This window comes from Durio zibethinus, chromosome 28 (genome assembly GCF_047325235.1).
Source record: "Durio zibethinus cultivar Kanyao isolate XHJ-2024 chromosome 28, ASM4732523v1, whole genome shotgun sequence".
NCBI lineage: Eukaryota > Viridiplantae > Streptophyta > Magnoliopsida > Malvales > Malvaceae > Durio > Durio zibethinus.
The window spans coordinates 5,438,842-5,461,264 of record NC_143189.1 but is presented as its reverse complement, the minus strand read 5'-3'; the positions used below and the strand labels follow the sequence as shown (position 1 = coordinate 5,461,264).

Genomic DNA, 22,423 nt, shown 5'->3' with positions numbered 1-22,423 from the left:
GCAATCCATGATTAGTGCTTAAGTATATGAACAATCAAGTGAAGATATAGATTAAATTTCCACAAGGTTTTTCTCAAGTAGAAATAAAACTAAAATTGGTAGAGAAAGAAAATTGTTTGGCTACTTTTGGAAATTTAGTCATAAGCAGAACATGAACAACACAATTAGCTAATTTGAAGACAAATATGTAGAAGAATGCAACCTTAACATTTTCCTTAAGCCAAAGAGATGGAAAATGCTCGACGCTTATCTTGATATTAACATTTAATCACTTCATATAAAACAAATCTAAGTAGCTATAATCATACAAAATTTGTTCAATATTTTATATTTGCAAGATTAACGAGATTCAATCTTAATTGTTTAAGTAAGAATTCGTGCACTTATCTTTTAAATAAAATATTAGGAAGAAATGATTTAATTTTTTTTAAATTAATTTTATATTGATAGTATCATCAAATATAAATCTTTAATAATATTTTTATACATGTCACCTTAACGAAATCATAGAGAGCCATATCCAAAAAAACCAGTGTAGAAGTTGTTCCTACATAATCCGAACAAATACATTTACAGGCAAACTTTCCTGGTGGAAAAAGGGGTTTCGTTTTTGTTTGTGCTATCTATCTGTTTGTCTGTCAATACCCAATGGCCTTCCATACAAAAAGAGCCATTGCATTGCGTTCCTCAAATTGCCTTATCTTTACATTTATGGCTTATCATATATACACTCAGCTGCTAAGTTGTTTGAGCATTCAAATTGGGGAAGAGCCTTAGAACTGCTGCTAACCAGTTATTTTCTCATCATGTCCATTCCCCTTATCTCTATTCCACAATAATTGAGTGTTCCCAGCTCTCTATGAACATGCAATTTGGCTTCTTAATCATTTGAAAGGCAATAAAAACTATATATATGCACAAGGCTAGAAGAGAGCTGATATTGTGAAGGATGTAACAGTAACTAAAGGACTGGTTTGGTGCTATATATGATGATTCTTACAATCTGTTGTGCTAATCGCTATTACCCATTTCTCGAAAAGGTTTAAATATCCGTTCCCTTGATTTTATTTACAAGAAAGTGAGACATTGTATTAATTAAGTGGTGGTAATCGGCTACTTGCCTATGGTACTGAGGCCAAAACCTGAAGGATAAGCTTGAATGGAGAAGTAACCAGTGAACTTGTTCATTGTGCAAGAACGTGACAAGAAATTTTCAAATGTGGGATGCAAGCTGATATGATTCTTTAATGCGTAAGCTAAAAACGCATGAATATACCCTGATTCACCATCATGCAAATTGCTGAGCTCCTTCATCTTGCATCCTCTGTTCAAAACAATATGAATAAAAGACAAATAAAATTTATCCTAGTACTTTTTTTTTGTGTGGTTTTTTCCATCCAAGCAGCTGATTTAGTACCGGAAACACATTTACTGAGTTGACCAGGAATTCATCTTAGGAAAGATGATAGAGAATCAGTTCCTTGGCCTTTTCTAGAGTCCTAGAAATTCATCACACGCTTTTTCCTCCGTAGATTATCAGTATAAAAGGAGCTTTTTTTTCCTTGTTTTGTTGCATAAACTAGATTTTAGGTGGCTATGATCAGTTCAGCATGAAGAATCAAAGGTTTGACCAAAAATAAATGTACCATTATGCAACAGTTGATAGATTAGCATTATATCTGGTTGTCAGCCTAATCAATGTTTCTGAAGACTTTTTCATGCGAATTTTGAAGGATATAGGGTAGTTGGATTAGAATAATTAGATGTTAGAGTTGTGTTTTTTACCCAGAAAAGCAGAAATTGTATGTAATTTGTTTCTCGAAGATATATATTAAGGAAAAATGTTGATACAAGAAGAAAACTTTTTCTACCGTCAATAATCACACCTTACCTCCAAAAATAATACTACTAACACGAATAGTTTAACTATAACAAAAATTATCTCATATACTTTTGGTAAAATTTAAAAACTCCACCAATAGAAACTAATTTTCATCACATTTAATTTAGAAAATATTACATTGTAAGTAGATATAACAATTAGTGTATTTATATTATGTAAAATAATAATAATTCATGTATTTGTATCATATTTTATACAAAAATTATATTTTACAATTCATATCGACATACAAAATATATATATTTTTTACTTTTGTTAAACTCATAAATTTTACTAAAATTTTAAACCACCTTACTTTCCTATATTTTTTCATATTATTTTTATATTATATCATCATATCATATCACTTTCGTATCATGTCACTATCATCATATTTGAATTGACAAATCGTGTATAATAGAAAACTTGGTTGATACTTGGCCAATGGCCATTTACAAAGCACTAATTATTTGATACTTGATTGATACATTGCACATGCTTTGTAGAAGCAATTGCTCGTGCTTTTCTATGGTTCTTTGTATAATTGTATTTATATATGTTAAATTTAATTTCACAAGTGAAAGCTGATACAAACAATTAATATATGCAGTAGCAAAATGGGAAAAGCACCACAATTATGGTGTCTAAAAATAATACAAGAGGCAACATCTTGAAACTTTGCAAGGCCCAAACCCAGAAGGGAACAAATGATGCGGCGGCTCTTTCTACTCGAGCCTGCTTGTAGGAAACAAGAGACGTTCCACACCAACTTTATCTACCGTACAGGTTTTGCGGGTGTTTTAAGGGAAGAAAATAAAGACAATCCGTGAATCAGACGATAATGAAAAAGATAAGAAGCCTGAGTTGAAAATTTGCAGTCTGTTTGCAAGGGCTATTTTGTTACAGCAGGCAATCGGTAAAAGTTGAAAGCAAGCAGTCAAGAATTAGATCAGAAAAAGACTAATGTCTGTTGTTGAACTTCCTAATAATTTTACACCTCACTTGCAACATTTAAGCTGTTACATAACCTTTCTCCCGAAACCTAAAAAGAAGGACCTACATTTGGCGAAAGAAGGCAACATTATCAAGAGATAATCATATATAAGCTTGAGAATAACAAACTACTGTTTTTGCACTCTGGATTAACTTTAACTTACCATTTACTTCCCTCAATATCATTTCTGCAGATGCTCCAGTGGAAAATCCGTGCTTTAGCGTGAGTTTTTCCAAGCTACTCACATTTGTAAGGTAGAGATAACCAATCTACAAAAAAAAAAAAATTATTAACAACTTAAATCGAAAGAAAATGATATTGAATTACGACTCATGACTTCTTTTGAACATATTAAATCTAAATACTGAATAACATAACAAATTGAATAATTATCTAGTAGATACAATACATGACCTTGGAGGACAAAATTAGAACGGCAAAACTTGATGTATGTACAGTATAGTAATCCTAGCATGAATCAGAGAGAATCAGATACTCTATGGGTAGTAAATGAAATCTCAAAGATACATTACATTTCTGTGGAAAACTGTTTTATTAAAATTGTATAAACTAAGTGGTAGAATTATATCATCAAATCTCTAGATATACTAGATGAAACATGAACTTATCCTCTTTTACCACAAGCAGATCCCTTACGTGGCCTTGATTACCATGCAAATACAATGAAAATTCCAAAAAAAATCCTCATGAGCTGAAAACAGAATAGTCTCCCTCATTTTTTAGCAGCAACAAGTCATAAATGTCATAAATAAAAGATTCCAGAGCTGGTCAAATTTCGTGTTTATAAAAGAAACCAAATACTTTGGACCAAGTCATAGCTTAGTAGCAGCCACAACTTTCCTCTGAAAGAAGAATTCAAGTGCAAATCCCTTTGTCCAAACTAACAATAACTAAATAAATCAAATACTATTTCAGAGGAAGCACATTGAATTAGGATACTGACTAGTGTTTCAAGTGAAGATGCTGTATTATAAACTGCTGCACCTGCACACTTTTTTGTCCGTGATTTAGCTGAACTAATATTCTTTCCCCATCGAAGAACATCCCTGCAGTAAGAATGACCAAATGCTAGTTACAATTTAAAAGTATATATATCAAGAGTTTTTGCATAATCATGTTTAAAAGGTTGTGCAAGCATAAGATTTTGAATCTCTAGATCTGTGCTGAAATGAGATCCACTACCGTCTCTTGAATCTTGATGCCTCTCCGTATGCAATGTAACTACTGGTTGGTGTACCTACTAGAAGCATTATTTATTATTACTTCTAGACTTCTAGTCATGTCATTACTACTACACATTGTACCATATCATGCAATCACTTAACTGCCTTAAATGTCAAGCCTTCTTCTGGTCTTATCACCATTTAGAACATATAAGAAACAAATAAAAAATTATATCATATCTCTTAAATCTTAACTATTCATCATGCGTTTGATGAGTTTCTGCTTGCGCTTAATAGAGCACCATTTACTAGATATGTAGATAAGCTCCTAATCGCATGCAACTAATATAAAAGTTGTATTAAAATCATAGTATAATCTGAAATTATCCAGAATATTGCTTTCTTGAACAACAAATAATCAAACAATTGTTCCAAATGAGGGGTTATTATTATAAAAGGAAGGAACTTAATAGTCATTAGAATGTTTATTATAAGTCATTCGTAGGAGGCATTGCAAATGTCTGACTTTTCTAGAAGACTTTCAACCAATCCTTTTTTAGCATACACTAGTAGCTTTAGAAATCCCAACCTATCTTGAGGTAGATTTACTTGCATATATCGTATTAATAAGAAAGCACATTGCTATACAAACACCTGTAGGAAATCAATCTACTTCTCAATGCCACATAGCTCATAAAGTTTCTGAGTAGATAACTTATCAAGCTTTTATCCCGTTTTAAGCCAAAGACATTTGATGTCTACACCAACCAATCTCATCCATTCTAATAAATAATCAAGCAACTAGAGCTGTTCTTTTGTTTTTAGTTGTTCTTGATGTATTAGTTATTGAACAGCTTGAGTGCTACTCAAAATGTCAAAGTCTGAAATTCCAAATTTTTAAAGAAGCATGATTGTTTTGCGGGCGTGCATATACATACAAACAAAGATATATGGAAAAGAAGGATAAAAGTATGAAAACATTTCCATTAACCCTTCACCATTAGATAAGAAACTATCATTAAGAAGTTCCTGTAGCAATGCATCCTAAAAGAATCAAAAGAAGCCATGAAATATTAACATGCACAGACAACCAAAACACCCCTCAAAACATTAATATATACTCTGGAAAACATCATACTTGTGCCTCACAACGTGCTACTGAGGTCACACGATCATTATATCCTTCAATACTTAGCAGTGGAAGCCAAAAATTCCTCCGCGCATAAAGCTGCAGATTACAGGTATCATTACAAGTAAGATAAGCACAAATATAGAACAAAGCTTTAAGATTAAAACTATGTCATCCTATACAATGACAGCGGAGTTTAAAAAAAATATAGAAACATGTTCATACGTTTTTCCAAGTAACTAAGAATGAATAGTATCAATGAAAATCTATAAAAACAACCTCATAAATGCAATCACCAATATAAGCTAATGTTGCCGCATTGAAAACTGATAGAGGCTTCTCCACTTTTGGTGCTGTTGGTAACCATCTCTCATATCCCAAATAAGAATCATCCAAATCTACCTTTACGGGGCGCTACTTCTACAATTATCGTTAAAAAAATTTTACAATAACTCAACATTTTCTACATACTACTGTAAGATTTGGAGTTAAAAAAAATTATACTACAGAATTATTGAGCAATGAGAGTAGGAGTTGAGGGAGTAGGGCATTACCTTGAATGGGACGCTTGAGGATATCGAAAACCGATGGGTCGGTGGTGACGGGCAGTGAGGGTTTAAGGTTAAGGTTAGGGTTAGGGTTAGGGTTGGGTTTCAGCTTTCGTGGAGCGTTGGGGTTGAAAGAGAGTCGCTGTTGGGTGTCCCATAAAGCTCTAACCGCCATTGGCAATGCCGTTGGAGATGGCGTCCAGGTTAGAATTGCCATTTCGCTACCGTAATTTTGGAAGAGCGAGCCAGCGAGGGATTGGGATTTTGGTTAGGGTTTAAGAGAGGGGCTTAAAACGGCTTGATGGGCCTTGAGCCCAAACGTGTTTCACCCATTTGTTTGTTTTTTTTCTTTTTCTTTTTATGGATTTGATAAAGAAATTAGAAATATCTGGTCAAAAACTTGACTCTCACGTGTAAATAGAACATTTTTGGATTTTTGGCTGTATAATTAGAGCTATTTTTTTTTCTCCAAAATATAAATCGTAGTTTTTAAAAGTATCAATTTGAATATAGAAATTTTAATTTAAAATCTCGAATGTTGTAGTTGGATTAGCCGATGTATTTTATTAGTGCTATTTTTGCATTTATAAAAATGAAATAAGAGAATTCATAATGTAATTCAATTAATTTTAAAAATAATATTCAATAAATTTAAGATTTAACTTTTATAATTTATTTTTAATTTTTAAATTGTAATCTTATTAAAAAAATGTAAAAAAAAGTTAAATTAGCCCCCTTTTTTTTTTAATTGTTGTTACTTGAAATGTGTATTTGCTATGCTATGCTATAGTCGAGGATACATACATCTCCAAAGAGACATGCCAATGATTAGAATTTAAAATTTTTTTATTAAAATTCTCAAATTTAAATTTTATAATGGACCAAATCATATTCTATAAATAAAAGAAATATTATATAAATATTACATGTATTTAAATTCAAGTTTTAGTTTAATTAATTTAAATAATTATTTAAAAAAATAATAATAAATTTAGTGCTCAAATTTTAATATTTATAATTAATTTTTTTATTTTTAAATTATGATCTTTTTAATATTAAAAATAATATTATATGTACTTAAAAAAATTACATTATATGAAGCATAATACAAATATACAATAATGTGTGTTAGATATTCATAATGAGACAATAACAATCTCTTTAGTTAATCACCTTTGAATTTAATTATATTGAATTATGATCGATCATATGAAAACTTACTATTATGTTTAAATAGTATATTGTTTAGATTATTATTTACTTGATATAGAAAATTCATAAGATAAAATATAAATATTGTTAAAATGCATATAAATTATATTTTTAAATGTATTTTTACCATGTAATTTATAAATAATTAATTTCTATATATTTTGTTATCTTAATTAATATATATATAAAATTATGGCAAAAAAAAAATACATATACATACGTACATATATATATATATATATAAGTACAACAGCTTACAGTAGTAGGGTAAAAGGCGTTGACAGTTTAGCAAACATTTATCCAGATTTCATTTTCTTACGTGTAGGTTTAGCATAGAGCAAGAAGTACAACACGGTTGTTCACGATATTGATTCTAAAAAAAAGTAAAAACTCTGTCGAATAAAAACCCTAGACCATTAATTAGACAAAGACAAAGACAAAATCAAAAACACAAATACTAATTTCTTTTTGGTTACATTAATATTTACTAACCTTTGATAACCTCGCCGCAGCAGCACAGAAAATGAGTCGATATGATAGCCGCTCCGGCGATCCTACCTCCTACCGTGACCGTAGAAGGTAACTACTGAAATTTTTGCATTACCCAAAAACTTTAACGTAATTTTCATTTTTATATGTTTTTGTTCATTTAGTATTCTGGGTATTTTTTTTGTTTTTTGTTTTCTATATAGATTAACTCATTCAAGTCATTAATCTTTTTTGTTCCAAAATTTGTGACTTAGAACTAGTTAATTCTTGTTTATTTTTAGATTTAGCTGTGTTTTTTCATCTGGATTTGCGTTTCATTAGTTTAATTTGGTTTAAAACTGAAGACTGATAAATGATAAATTTTGATTGAATTTGTTTCTGTTAAATATTTTAATGAATTTTATGTTGTTTTAGCTACCCATTGCTCTAAAATGACTGAATTTAAGTTCAAACTTAGTGGCATTTCAGTAATTTTAACACAACGGGCACTGGGCCATTGGCAACATCTACTATCTAAGTTTATAGTACGATGAAGTTTCTGTCCTCCTATCTAATTTTAGTATTTTCCTGTTTCTGTTTATTTAAATCTATATGTTGGTGATAGTGACTCAGGGTTTGGTAGGCCTTCAACATATGGCGGTTCAGTACGGTCCTCATTGAGCAAAAGGGATTATGATGGTGCTGAACCGCCTAGGAAGTTGGATTTGGATGGGTTGACTCCTTTTGAGAAGAATTTTTATGTTGAGTCACCGTCTGTGGCGGCAATGTCGGAGATGGAGGTGGAGGAGTATCGGCAACGAAGGGAAATTACGGTTGAAGGTCGCGATGTTCCAAAGCCTGTGAAGAGTTTCCGTGATGTGGGATTTCCTGGTAATTTTTGTTGGTTCTTTTAATAAGTCATTTTTTTCATTTAAATATCTATTTTTTTTTCCTTTTCTTTTTTTCTTTGTCAAGCTTTTTGTTTGTGTGTCTACTGAAAGTGAAGCTGCAGGGATTGTTGTATTTATACTTATTGCTTTTAAGGATGTGATCTTTACTTCTTTTCTAGTGCATTAGATGACAGAGGCTGTTAACTGGTCATCACTCTGGACTCTGAGATTCAATTGATACATATTTGATGATTTTTCACATTATTGCAATTAAAGATATATGTGTAATTTTCTCTAAACTCAAATACTGTAATGATTTTTTTCTATTGAATAATTAAAATTAGTTGTTTCAGTATCAAATATGATCATTAGAGAGGCCAAGAATTTATTAGTTGTAAGATTGAAGAAAACATGTTCTGTTTACTTAAATCCATTTTATATAAAATTTTAATTTTAAAGCTTTAAAAGTGAAGGGCACTTCAAAAACCAGAAAATCTGTAGAGCTTTTTTTTTTTTTTTTTATGGAGGATTTAGGATGTATTTAGTTTCTACAAAGACAATGTATTATTCACATGTTAGTATTATAAATGTCACGTGTTATTCATGTGTTATCAAGGACAATACATTAAAGGCCTTTATTAGGTAATCTTATATTCATGTGAACCAAACACAAAAATCTTACATTCTCTAAGTCAACAAAACCCAAGAATCACACATTCCCCTTCAATATTACTTTCCCCCTAAATCACTTTCCCTCCCAGAATCTAAGAATCCGCGAACCAAATGCCCCCTAAATGATATGTCTTTTTGAGTGACTAGAATACCAGGTGTATCATCTTACAACCTTAACATTGACCTAGTTTCTTTGAAAGGTGAATGTAACTGATGACTGCTGTTTAATGCTTAAACCTTTTTGTCATTTACCTAGCTCCCTTTTTGGGTTCTTTCTGTTTGCTTAGCTACCTTTTAGTAATTGGCAACAAGACAACAAGCTTAGTATTTCTTTCTTACTTGAAGAGTCTCGAATATGCATTTGCTACCAGAATAACATCTACATGATTCATGACTGGATTAGACAGTTACAGTAGTGACAATTGTTTTTGAGTCATAGCTTCTAGCCTTGTTCGTGCATGAACACTTTTATAAATGATGCCTGATTAGAATAAGTGCCAACAAGCACCTTAATAAAATTTTTTTTTTTTTTTGGAGGTTAGTAGAAGATTTTGATGCCATCTTATTTGTTGCTAGTAGTTACTAAATGCTTACAAGGAAGTATCCATCTGTTGCCATTATGGATGTACTGTTTTTGGGCTGTGAATTAGACTCATCTCAAACCTTTGTTTTCCTTTATCTTTGCTGATATTCTCTTGTTGCATCTAGATGTTAAATCATTGGTGGTTTTAGTGCTTCCATGTTATGAATTGTTAATGGGTTTTGCTAAAGAGTGCTCTTAGGGTACTCTTTAAGGTTGGTTAACTTACTATTTATAGTAATATCTTTGTATTAAATGCAGTAGTTGAGGATTAATGTGATAGTTTCAATGCATTGGAAAAGATACTTTATTAATATGGTAACCTTAAAGAGTGACCTTAGTGCACTTTTTAGCAAAATCCATTATTAATGAGTCTAGAGAGATTTAATGATGTGTAATATATTTTGCATATACACTTAATATCATAGTAAAAAGATTATCATTTTGATGGTTAAGGAAGTTGTTAATTTCAAAGCATTTTTGGTATTTTTTAGTTATATAGAATTTCACTTCAGTATTTGAAAATTATTTTATTTGTAAGTGTCTGGGGTATTTCTTATCTCTTTATAGATTCTTCTATTGTGATCATTGATGTTCTTTTCTTGACTCCAGACTATGTTCTGCAAGAAATCACAAAAGCTGGCTTTGTTGAACCAACAGCCATACAAGCTCAAGGCTGGCCAATGGCTTTGAAGGGTCGTGATCTCATTGGTATTGCTGAAACTGGATCAGGGAAGACTCTTGCCTATTTATTGCCTGCAATTGTCCATGTCAACGCACAGCCAATTTTAGGTAGAAAGTTAACTCGTAATTATGATTTACTTTCCTCACGATGTTTTTAATACTTGGAGGGAATAAGTCTTGGTCTTTTGTATATACTTTCAGCTCCTGGAGATGGCCCAATTGTATTAGTGTTAGCTCCGACACGTGAACTTGCGGTTCAAATACAACAAGAAGCTGCCAAGTTTGGTGCTTCATCAAGGATCAAGAATACATGCATATATGGTGGGGTTCCAAAGGGACCTCAAGTGCGTGATCTCCAAAAAGGTATATGGTAATATGCTTGGGTCGACTGTTCTACTGTATTTTGTTGTTCCTTAACTTCCTTAACTGCTTGTAGTCTCTTATACATGGTCTTTCAGTTTAAGATGCTTTCTTGACATGTTTATTAGTAGTTTAAATAATCAGTTATCTTTGGTTTGTAATTGCTTACACTTGTTGATAATGAAATTGTTAATATTGTTCGTTGGAACAGGTGTTGAGATTGTTATTGCTACACCGGGGAGATTAATAGATATGTTGGAGTCACATCACACAAATTTGCGAAGAGTTACTTATTTAGTCTTGGATGAGGCAGATCGAATGTTAGATATGGGATTTGAGCCTCAGATACGAAAAATTGTTTCTCAGGTCTCTGTTCTCACCTTTTTCTTTCATTTTGCTCTCTCTCTCTCTCTCTCTACCCATGTCCTTTAAAATAACAATTTCTTAACTTGATTTGGGGAAAAGTATGTCATGAATCATCTTTTTATGTACGAGGATAGTTCATTGTGAGTGTAATGGTTTCTCTTCTCACCTCGCTTCTCTATCTTCCTCATTAACCTTTTTTATGCTACTCAAGTATACTTCACAAAATGAGATCTCAGACCTTGCTAGTTATACTTGTTGCTTAAATTATCCAATTGAAGTAGTGGAATTTAACTCTGTAGGATGATAAGAGTGTTGATTTCAGATGTCCAAGGGAATGATTTCAGAGTTTATGAAAGAATTAGATTGTTTTCCCTGGTTTATAATACAATGCAGCCTTGCATCTGCCAGAAGAAAAATGATTTAAAAGGACAAAATGAGAGGAGGAAATATATTTAGTCTCTAACATTTCCCAGAATATAGCTAAGAATATGTGCATGTGTAGAATCCCTATTTTTTCATATAAGCACTGAAATGAATTTGGCAGTCTCACCTTCTACCTTAGCCCCTCTTTCTCTGAGTGGTACTTGTGTTGTACTTTATGCAGATCCGTCCTGATCGTCAAACTTTGTATTGGAGTGCGACTTGGCCAAAGGAGGTTGAACAATTGGCAAGGCAATTTCTTTACAACCCATACAAAGTAAGATGCCTCATAATTTTGATAATATTTACTCAGTGGCTTCTTCTGTGAGGAGATGTTATCTATCACTATTAGTTTTATAGTTGACTTTTTATTTAATGCTGATGTGATTTCCATGTATTATCTTGTTTACTTTCTCTATGTTATTTTATAACTCGAGGATTTCTAGTCTTTCCTAATATAATTCATGGCTTCTAAAATGTGGTAATCTGATTTATGTTATAATTACTTTTAAGGGTCTTTTGATACTCACTTTGTTGTTTTTGATGCTTTGTTATGTAATTAAGTTTTTGTCTCTTTGGTCTTTGTGCAGGTGGTAATTGGATCTGCAGATTTAAAAGCTAACCATGCAATACGCCAACATGTTGACATTGTTTCAGAGAGTCAGAAATATAACAAGTAAACATCAGTTTACTTTGTTCTTATGGTTTTTAATTCTTTTACCATAACATATAGTATTGGGATGTATTGAGTCTGTTTATACTTTATTGATCTGTCTTGATATTCCAGATTGGTGAAGCTGCTGGAGGATATTATGGATGGTAGCCGAATTTTGATTTTCATGGATACCAAGAAAGGTTGTGACCAGATCACTAGGCAACTTCGCATGGATGGTTGGCCTGCTCTCTCAATTCATGGAGATAAAAGTCAAGCAGAAAGGGATTGGGTCCTCTCAGAGTTTAAAGCTGGCAAGAGCCCTATAATGACTGCAACAGATGTTGCAGCTCGAGGTTTAGGTTTGTATATTTATATTTACATTTTACTGAATACTTTGCTTTTCTCTTTTTGGAACCTTTTTTTACTTGAATCTTGCGTCTGATTTGCTTCCAGCCAGTAATGTTGATAATTTCCTTCTTTTTAGTTGTCTGAAACACAATCTGTTTAAATTGTTGAAGTTCTTAATTATTTCTGCTTAGCTATTACCGATAGGTCTAGTTACCATATCCATGGCTCCTTTTTATGTTAACATATCATTGTTTTAGCCATTCATGTTCATTATTATTCATGCTTTGATAGCTCCGGTTAAATATTCATCCATCCTTTTGTCATATGATGCACGTAAATCATGCATATTCTCTATCCTGGTTTTTAAGGTTTAGCATTTTTCCTTCACATGTAGCTTTAGTGAACGAGGGATAGTCTCCTTAATTAATTAATTTGTGATCATGGTAATGTTTTTGACTTGAATTTTGCAGATTATCCTTAGCTTCCTTATTTATGTTTTTATCCGACATCTGTATTTTAGCATGTAACTCCTTATGACTGGTTAATACGAGTGTTTTGACTTCTTTTACAAAATAGAAAGTCACATGGTAGTTTGGGGTAATCTGGCTCGCCATATGACTTGATTGAAAGAACCACTTGCATGTTTAGAATGACAAATGGGTGCACTTGCTGCACTTCCGCAAAGGGGACTGTCAACTCTACTGGCCTCATTATCTGGATTACTTATTAACTTTGGTTGGTGGCAGATGTGAAAGATGTGAAATATGTAATCAATTATGACTTCCCGGGATCTCTTGAGGATTATGTCCATCGTATTGGTCGAACAGGAAGGGCTGGGGCAAAAGGAACTGCCTATACTTTCTTTACAGCTGCAAACGCCAGATTTGCGAAAGAACTTATCGCCATTCTTGAGGAAGCTGGACAAAAGGTCAGTCCTGAATTGGCAGCAATGGGACGTGGTGCACCTCCTCCACCATCGGGTTAGTTTACTGTAGTTCTTTTGGAGCGCAGGGACACGCATATATTGGCACCATATGGCAGCAGCAAATTAAATGGAATTGAATGATTTTTAGTTGGTTTTTTGTAGGTTTTTCACACCTAGATACTTGATCCATGATGGGCCATTAGAGAACACCACACGTGTTATGTGATTATTGCTCTGTTTCTGTACTTCTAAAGAAGTAATTGTTAACTTACTATGATGTCATTGGCTGGTAATTATATAGGAAATTCCAATGGAGCTGTAGGAGTTAATCGAGCTGATTGAATTGCCTGATGGCCTTGATTTTTATGCATAGATAAATAGACATGTCAAGCACGTTGTGACCAAGTTCTCATGCTTGATACATTCTTGCTCATACTCAATTTGTTTGTCTGATGAATCAGGTCATGGTGGTTTCCGAGACCGAGGTAAGGGTTATGGTGGTGGTCGCCCATGGAGCTGATTAATGAAAAGATCCCACGGGGGAAAAAATATAAGACTGAGGGTACAGTGTAGTATAGACATACTTTGTTTGACTGTCACTATTATATTTCTGTGTTCAACTCTGTTACTTGTAGGACTGGCAGGAAGAACAAGAATAGATGGAAATTTGTAAATTAATTTTGTATTTACTTTATGATAATCCATTTTTCCCCAACTCGTGATGCGGATTCAAATCCTAGCAGCATGCAAAAGAAAATACTCATGCCAACTCCTGTCCGGCAAAGGTACTATAGGTTGAAAACTTCGGTGGTCGGAGAGAAGAAAGGCTTGGAGGTAGGGTGAAGGAGAGGTTTCCGGAGGTTTTTTCTATTTTGTTTTTACCTTTCAAATTGGGGAATTTCGAAGAGAGGGAGATCTTCATGAGCCTGATTTGTTACCTTCTTCTATGTTACCATGTAATGCTTTGATAAAATAAAATAATAAAAAAAAATTAAAAAAAACAATGTTTATGACCTTAATCTTATAATCAAACTTTATGGCCACTCTCCTGTCCTCGACCATCAATCCAACCAGAGGAAGTGGCTTTTAAGATTCAGGTATGTAGAAATAAAATTTGATTTTAAAGAAGAGGAATTGAAATTTATCCCTTTTCTGATAAAAAAAATTTGTTTTGAATCTGAAGAAAAGGAATTGAAATCTATCCCTTTTCTTATAAAAAAATAGTCTTCCCTTTTTTTTTTTTTTATTTGAGACCACTGTATCACCGGATCAATCATTGTTAATTCTTTGATTATCTTTTTGAAATTGATTAAGGCTCTATATAAAAATTAATTAATATATTCATTTACCTTTTTTTTTATTATGCCAAAGGGTGGTCAGGTGAATTTTTAATGTTAAAATTTTTAATTTTAATAATTACGATTTAAATTTTAATAATCTTTAATATTAAAAAATAAGTATTTTTGAAAAATAAAATTAAGGTGAAAAATAAGAAAAAACTCTTACTAAAATGATCAATGAATGACTTTTTCACTAACATCATGAATATATCTTAACTCAGACTTGGAAATTGAAATATAATAATATAATTAATTCATAAAAAAACTAAAAAAAAAACTCTTATTATTAACCTTAAAATAAAATTTGTGTTCTTTGAAACTAAATAAATAAATGAAAGTAAAACTACAAGCTACTCCTATCCAGCTTAGATTAGTTGCTTAATAATAATAAGTATTTAAAAAAAAAAAAAAGGTATTTGTTTTCAGACCCTTTGGTAGCTTACGACAAAGGTGACGACGACACGGAGCGGAGATAGATCAAAGACGGTGTTGTCAGAAAAGAAATCTCAGCTAACCATGAGCGAAGGTCCAAAGCTCTACGACAACAAACCCAAAAAAGGTTCAAAACCCCCATTCTCTCTTTTGTTTTTAATAAAAAATTTTAGAATCATTTGATTCCTTTCTGAGTGAAAAAACGACAGCTCAACTGAAACAGTTTCAAGAGCAACAAAAAGGGAAGGATTCCGCTTCAACATCATCAGGTGTAGCAGCATCATATAAAATGGGGTCTCAGACTACTACCAATCCGCCACCACCACCACCTCAACCTCCAAAGGAATCGTTTGCGAAGCGTTACAAGTTTCTTTGGCCTCTTCTCTTGGCTGTCAACTTTACCGTTGGAGGTTATTTCCTTTCTTTTGAAATTATTTTATGCTTAGGTATTTAAATGGGTTTCTTTTAATTTGGCTTGAATGTTGATTTTAATGCTTGTTGAAGTTGAATGCATTGCTTGATTCTGTTTTTGATGGAAATAAAGTTTAGGGCTCAAGAGTTTTATATGTTGGAGAATTTTTTCACTTGATGATATTGATTGACTATTATTTAGTTTGGGAGTGATGAATTCCTGTACTCTGTTGAATATGAATTCTTTTATTGGCTTCTGTTGTTCATGTGGTGTTTGCTAATTATTGTGTTTGATTGTCGCTCTTCATGCTCAAGAAGAATAGTAAAATTTCAATGAGGGATGGCCACGATGTGCTAATTATCAGCTAATAGCTATTTAATTAGAGGTGATAAAATCCGAAGCATCTGAATTCACGTACGTCTGATACCCAAAAGAAAAGTTGGTGTGGTAGTTTAACAGTAAATAAAAGGTTGCATTACGAGGCAGGTTTTCTTACTGAAATATTAAAAGCATGGTTCATCCCCTGATTAACATTCTTCTTTGTCTCTTTCTAGTAACTTCGGGGAATGCATGCTGTTGTGTGACTTTTTTTTTTTTTTTATATTCAGTTATTTCCTTCTTCGTTTTCTAGCGAACCATAGGCCTTTTGATCATCTGTTGTCTCAAGTGTTTGATAGTAACAATATGCAGTTATGCACTGCAAGACACCTCTAAGTGCTTATGCTGAAAAATTGATCCTGGGCTGAGTTTGCTGAAGTGCAACTTTGAATTTCCATCTTGTTAGTTCATATCCTAAAGAAACTCAGGTTATTTGTCTATTCTGCTCTGATTGGAAGAGTACTCTTGGATTACCATTTAGCACTGATGCATTTTGTTATATTTTAGTACATGTAACCGAATAGAGTAATTTACCACTTCACATGTCTTTGTTGCTTATTAATGATGGATTTTTCTTGACTCTATGTGGTAAAGCAATTCCTGTTTATGTGCTAGATATCTACAATTGCTCATTTTTGTTAACATCTGCATATTCTGCAATCATTCTGATATTGGTTTTCTTTGTTAGTGAAGAGCTTTGACATATGAAACATTTTCCTCAGAAAGTATATTGATAGGAGTCTGTAGAGGAAAATTTTCTGATCTGCTGTTAGTAAAGTCATCCCAAGAGAGTCTGGATAGAAAAATAGTGCTGTCAATCAGGGACCCTTTAGATAGAGACTAATTTATCTTTTACTTGTTTAAGTGATCAATCATACCTTCATACCTTATCATAGAATAGATATTATAGTAACTAAAGGAAAATAATTTCTTTGGGAGTAGAGATGATGAGTTGGCACATTCTAAATCTATGATAATTTTATCCAAGTAGATTATTTTTCAACCATTTAAATATTTAATTAAGCTACAGAGATGGAACATTAGCTTATTTATCTGGTATTCACCCAAAAGAGGAATTTTGGTTATATAAAGAAATATAAATGAGTTATCCCTAAGTTTAGGTTCATTCATAATCCATAGTGTAGTGATTGAGGGAGTTAAACATTTTTAATAAATTTGCTGGAATTGGGACTCATTTTGATGGTTAGTAAAATTTTGCATGCGTTATGGTATTCTCTTAAATGCATAGTTGCAAACTTAAGCAACGAACATGGAGTGATTATCTCCATATTCATCTGGGTTTATAATGATGATGATGAATGAAATTATTTGCAATTTGTTCCCTGTTCACCCACCAACACAATGACTGCTTGAAAGCTCACATCAACATTGAAGTGATAAGTTGCAAATTGTATTAGTGAGTAAACTAAGGGGAGATTACTGCAGAAGTTGCCTGCTATAGTGTTCAGACAGCAATTACTTTTAGATAAAGTTGAACTTGTAGTCTCCAATCAGTGAAAGCATTTCTTTATGTGCTTTTCAGTTTTCTTTCTAGGTTTTTGCTATGATAATTAGCGACGGAGAACATGAAATACATTTAAATGATAGTAAAATAAGCTATTGCTCATTGGTAATAAAGAATGTCTGGATTTTTTTCAGTGTCGCTTTCTGATAATTACCAATAGTTAATGATAATTACCTTTAGATGCAAAAGAACTTGATGTTGGGGATAAGCAATAAATGTTTTCTTTTTTCTATGTATGTTGATTAGTTGAGAAGCATATATTGATTGCATTTTGTTGTCGCTCTGTAATAATACTTTTAAATGATAGTAAAATAAGCTATTGCTCATTGGTAATAAAGGATGTCTGGATTTTTTCAGTTTCGCATTCTGATATTTACTAATGGTTAATGATAATTACCTTTAGATGCGAACAGAACTAGATGTTGTTGATAAGCAATAAACATTTTCTTTTTTCTATATATGTTGGTTAGTTGAGGAGCTCAGCTTGATTGCTTTTGGTTGTTGCTTTGTAATAATATGTTTAAATGATAGTAAAATAAGCTATTGCTCATTGGTAATAAAGGATGTCTGGAATTTTTTCGGGGTCATGTTCTGATAATTACCAATGGTTAATGATAATTACCGGTAGATGTGAACACAACTAGATGTTGTTGATAAGCAATAAACATTTTCTTTTTCCTATATATGTTGGTTAGTTGAGGAGCACATCTTGATTGCTTTTGGTTGTCGCTATTTAATAATACGATTAAATGATAGTAAAATAAGCTATTGCTCATTGGTAATAAAGGATGTCTGGATTTTTTTCAGTGTCATGTTCTGATAATTACCAATAGTTAATGATAATTACCTTTAGATGCAAATTGAACTAGATGTTGTTAATAAGCAATAAACTTTTTCTTTTTTCTATATATGTTGGTTAGTTGAGGAGCATATCTTGATTGCATTTTGTTGTCGCTTTGTAATAATTAACATTAATCGCTTGCTTCTTTTATCGTGGTTGTTCTGGATCTTTTTCGTGTCGTGTTCTAATAATTACCAGTAGTTAATGATAATTATCTTTAGATGTGAACAGAACTAGCTGTTGTTGATAAACGATAAACATTTTTTTTTTCTATATGTTGTTTACATGAGGTCTTGAGGAGCACATTGAGATTGCTTTTTGTTGTTGGGCTGTAATAATTAGCTTTAATCGTTTGCTTCTTTAATCGTGGTATCTGGTTCTATTTCCAGTCCATATATTTATCTTGTCTGACAGAATCATACATTGTATTGTGGTCCACCCCACCAACTTATGACACCTGCTCTTTCCTTCTTCCCTCCACCCCCCTTCCCTGGTCCCAACTCAACTTTTTAATATAAGTTTGCCAAACTTGTGAATGTTGGAGTTTTTAGGTTGGTTCTTGAGAATCTTGACAAGTTAATTCTTCAGAAGCATGATTTGCTACTTGTCTGACAGAAATTTGTATGATTAGTGCAGCTTACCTTTTCACGAGAACAAAGAAAAAGGACACAGGAATGACAGAAGAAGATGTACCAAGAGATGTAGGCTCAACTCCTGTTTCAACTACAACTGTCACTGCCCCTCCAGTTACTGAAAAGCCATTACCTGCACCATCTATCACACAACCTGTGAAGTTGCCTGAACCGATTCCTGAGAGCCAGCAGCGTGAACTTTTTAAGCATATATTGGAAGAGAAAAGGAAAGTCAAACCGAAGGACCCTGAGGAGAAGAAACGCCTTGATGAAGAGAAAGCTATACTCAAACATTTTATTCGTGCAAAATCCATTCCTAAGATATGACTGATTTGTCTAAACTTGAATATTGCCTGTTCTTTCAGAATCTTGTGAGTTTGATTTCTTGAATTTCAAGTCTTCTTTTTCCTTAATACTTTAGTCTTATGAAATCTGGTAGAATTATAACATTTTCACGACGAGTACTTTCCTAATACAATTGTCGCCATGTAAATTTCAGACATTATTGCCTATTCAGCCATTCTTAAATCTGCAATAAATAATTGGAGATTGGATGACTACTAATTTTGAGTCTGCACGTTGAACCCTCAGCTGTTTTGCGCCAGCAGACTTCAACAATTGAATTGATCTTTGAAGCACAGTCATACTGGTCTGTTTGAGTGACAAATTATTAAACTGGATGGCCAGTTCTGGTTAAAATAAACAAGAATATGATTCATCTTCCAATAATCTTGGAAGGAATAATGAACAATCCATTACTTGTGAAAGGAGCGGTACAATTCATACACCAACAATATTTCGTGGTGTAAACTTTGGCCTTTGATGCTTAATCTCTTATAAATTCAAAATTTCGTTCAGTTAATTCATACAATCAATTTTAAAATATAATAACTATTAAATATAAATTTCAATTTCAATTCTTGCAATATCTTTTGTTATTTTTAAATTGCGACTTTCGTGTAAAAGGAAAATACTTTTATTTCTTTTCAATTTGCAATATCAAGAACGATGGAATTTACTTAAATTTCATCTTGATATTATCATTTCTAATGATGGGCTAAAATCATTTTCATTTGATGTCTCCATTTTTTTTATATATGGAGAAGAAGAAAGCATATTCTCCAACTTTAAAGTGTAGAGATTCACATGGGCCTAAATGCAACTATGCAAAGCATGCACAATTTTCCAAAAGGATGTGGACACCCCCTTCCCCTAATATGCAAAATTCTGAAAGTTCCCACATCATGCAAATGCAAAGCATAGATGCTACATTCCAAAACCGAACCAACTACAAACATTGTTCTTGCTTTCCCCCAAATATCCCTTCATTAATCACTACATAATATGAATAGAATCTAAGGTTTCTTAATTCTTTAACTTTTCAAAGCATATATATATCAAATTTATCCAATAGATGCTCTAGGATTCTTAAAAGATATAGTAGAATTAAACAAATACAATCCCATAAAAAGAACATTCAAGAGAAAGCCGAATGTTTAGCAAAGCAATTTGATGCAATCATGATATGAAAAATTAAAATAATATATTTTTTTGATATAAAGAAAATTACAATTTAAAGATAAAAAAAAAGATTACAAGTATTAAAATTTGAATTTTATGTACGATAATTACATAAATTAATTAAACTAAATCTCGTATAAAAAAAATACTTATAATTATAAGTTAGGTTGTTTGAACAAATGAGCAAAAGGCAAACCATGGAATGGAGCTGAGGCTTAGGAAATTAATTAGTACATGAGCAATCAAGAAATTGGGGGTCATTGTGATGAATATATTGAATAAAATTTGAACAACAGTCAAAGGAAGAATTTTGAAAGTTAAAAAGGTAGGTTTATAAAAGGGTTTTATTTATTTTCCTCCTTTCTGCATAATGAAATGACATTTTTGCCCTTCTCTAAACCAGGCCGTACGTAAAGTTTGATGCCATTTGAGGCAAATTGTGACCACCCATTTCCTTTTTGATTGAAAAGCTTTGGCTTGTTTATTTATTAATTAGATTAATTAAGGGAAGGTATAGAGGCAGATCATTGCGATAATTTTAAGTATTCTTGGGATATAAAGAGAGGTAGCCACATGCATGTGGTCTCTCCCTTATAAATTAAAAAAATGAGAAAGGATGGGCAAGAAGAAAGTTGCAAAAGGGGTTGGCCTGGGATGTTTGTGTAAGTATATATTGTATCAAAGGGTTGGGTGATAATATGATTGGAGAGAGAAGGAGTTAAAAGACAAAACATTCGGCAATTAAAAATTTAATTTAATTGTTTTACATATATATTTTAAAAAATAACATTTAATAAATTTATAATTTATAATTTTTTATAAACCGAGAAGCTGCAATCTCTTTTATAATAAAAAGGTTGGGTGATGATTTCATCGGAGATAGAAAGAGTTAAAAGACGAAACCAAAGTTTGAGAGAAAGACGGAAGGAAAAAAAAAAAAAGAAAAACAGGATTGATGATGGAGGGAATGTGGTTGGACTTATTGAATCTCACATGAAAGCACGAGGCCAACCAGCTGCTGCCGCTGCTGCTGCTGCCCTGCAACTGCAAAGGAACTGAGGGGTTGGGTGGGGGGGCTCTCATCAAGCCACAGTTCCACGAGATCAATCATGGAATACTTTATGTGGGGACTTCATTCCCTCACTTCTCCATCTTTATTCTATTCTATATTTATCTTAATATAATTTTCGTCCCATATCGTGAACTTGCCTTGAATCATTCTATCTGTTCACGGATTTTTTAGATTAAAAAAAATGTAAATAATCATACACATCAAGAAATTCTTTTAGCAATATCTATTTGTTCTCTTTTCTTTTTACCTTGGGTGACAATTATTTTTGGCTTATGCTACTCATAATTGGAACCAAACTCTACCAATAGGGGCCATGTAAAGGAAAAAAACTATCATTCATGCATGGGATATGTGTTTTCTCAACATATTTTCACGTTTTCCATTTGCTTTTGTTATTATTAAAAAGGAACCTAACACAGAAAGAAGGCACTATGACTTCAATTGAGGATGATTTTTTTTTCTTATAATGACCTTGCTATTTCAAATGAATAATTCAGAGATTTTATTATATTAAATCAAAGTGCTTAAATAACTTACAGTTTTGGAATCAAATCTTCAAAGTTAATGGTATATATCTATCTATATATATATATATATATATATATATATATATAGAGAGAGAGAGAGAGAGAGAGAGAGAGAGAGAGAGATATCATCTTCACTAGTATAAAATTAAAAAATTTTACACTTTTTTTAACCATTAATTTTAATAAATTTAAGGGATGAGAGAGAAATGTGAAAAAGAGAAGAAATTGTATAATCTCATCTCTTGGATCTATTAAAATCAATAATTAAAAATAAATATAAATTTTTTGTGTGCAGGTTAATCCTTCCCCAATTATTATGAATTTGTTTTTATACATTACTAGTATAAGTAATTTTTTAATTTCATAAGCAAAATTAAGAAATTATCACTTTTTTTTTTAAATTTTTTTTATACTTTAAGGATATAT

At 32.2% G+C, this 22,423-nt stretch overlaps 3 protein-coding genes across 5 annotated transcripts; 2 read left to right on the top strand and 1 right to left on the bottom strand.

Annotated features, from left to right (window-relative positions):
* Window positions 1-2,382: 2,382 nt before the first annotated feature.
* On the bottom strand, window positions 2,383-6,036 carry LOC111280376 (uncharacterized). Its single transcript, XM_089757057.1, has 6 exons — window positions 5,697-6,036; window positions 5,469-5,603; window positions 5,199-5,288; window positions 5,052-5,104; window positions 3,841-3,943; window positions 2,383-3,145 (listed from the first exon to the last, which is right to left on the bottom strand). The coding sequence occupies exons 1-6, from the start codon at window positions 5,952-5,954 to the stop codon at window positions 2,978-2,980; spliced, it is 807 nt and encodes a 268-aa protein (XP_089613183.1). The 5' UTR covers window positions 5,955-6,036; the 3' UTR covers window positions 2,383-2,977.
* Window positions 6,037-7,247: 1,211 nt separating this feature from the next.
* LOC111280375 (DEAD-box ATP-dependent RNA helicase 20) lies at window positions 7,248-14,032 on the top strand. 2 transcript variants are annotated; one of them, XM_022867714.2, is made up of 10 exons: window positions 7,248-7,528; window positions 8,043-8,308; window positions 10,172-10,351; window positions 10,445-10,606; window positions 10,815-10,969; window positions 11,574-11,666; window positions 11,980-12,065; window positions 12,177-12,403; window positions 13,139-13,372; window positions 13,779-14,032. In XM_022867714.2, the coding sequence occupies exons 1-10, from the start codon at window positions 7,473-7,475 to the stop codon at window positions 13,835-13,837; spliced, it is 1,518 nt and encodes a 505-aa protein (XP_022723449.2). In that variant the 5' UTR covers window positions 7,248-7,472; the 3' UTR covers window positions 13,838-14,032. The 2 variants fall into 2 exon arrangements, with proteins under 2 accessions (XP_022723449.2, XP_089612960.1); XM_089756834.1 differs by having other exon boundaries at window positions 7,273-7,528; window positions 8,051-8,308.
* A 1,019-nt stretch (window positions 14,033-15,051) lies between these two features.
* Window positions 15,052-19,290, top strand: LOC111281266 (uncharacterized). 2 transcript variants are annotated; one of them, XM_089756835.1, is made up of 3 exons: window positions 15,052-15,241; window positions 15,285-15,499; window positions 18,882-19,290. In XM_089756835.1, the coding sequence occupies exons 1-3, from the start codon at window positions 15,174-15,176 to the stop codon at window positions 19,202-19,204; spliced, it is 606 nt and encodes a 201-aa protein (XP_089612961.1). In that variant the 5' UTR covers window positions 15,052-15,173; the 3' UTR covers window positions 19,205-19,290. The 2 variants fall into 2 exon arrangements, with proteins under 2 accessions (XP_089612961.1, XP_022724702.2); XM_022868967.2 differs by having other exon boundaries at window positions 15,055-15,216; window positions 15,299-15,499.
* Window positions 19,291-22,423: the final 3,133 nt, after the last annotated feature.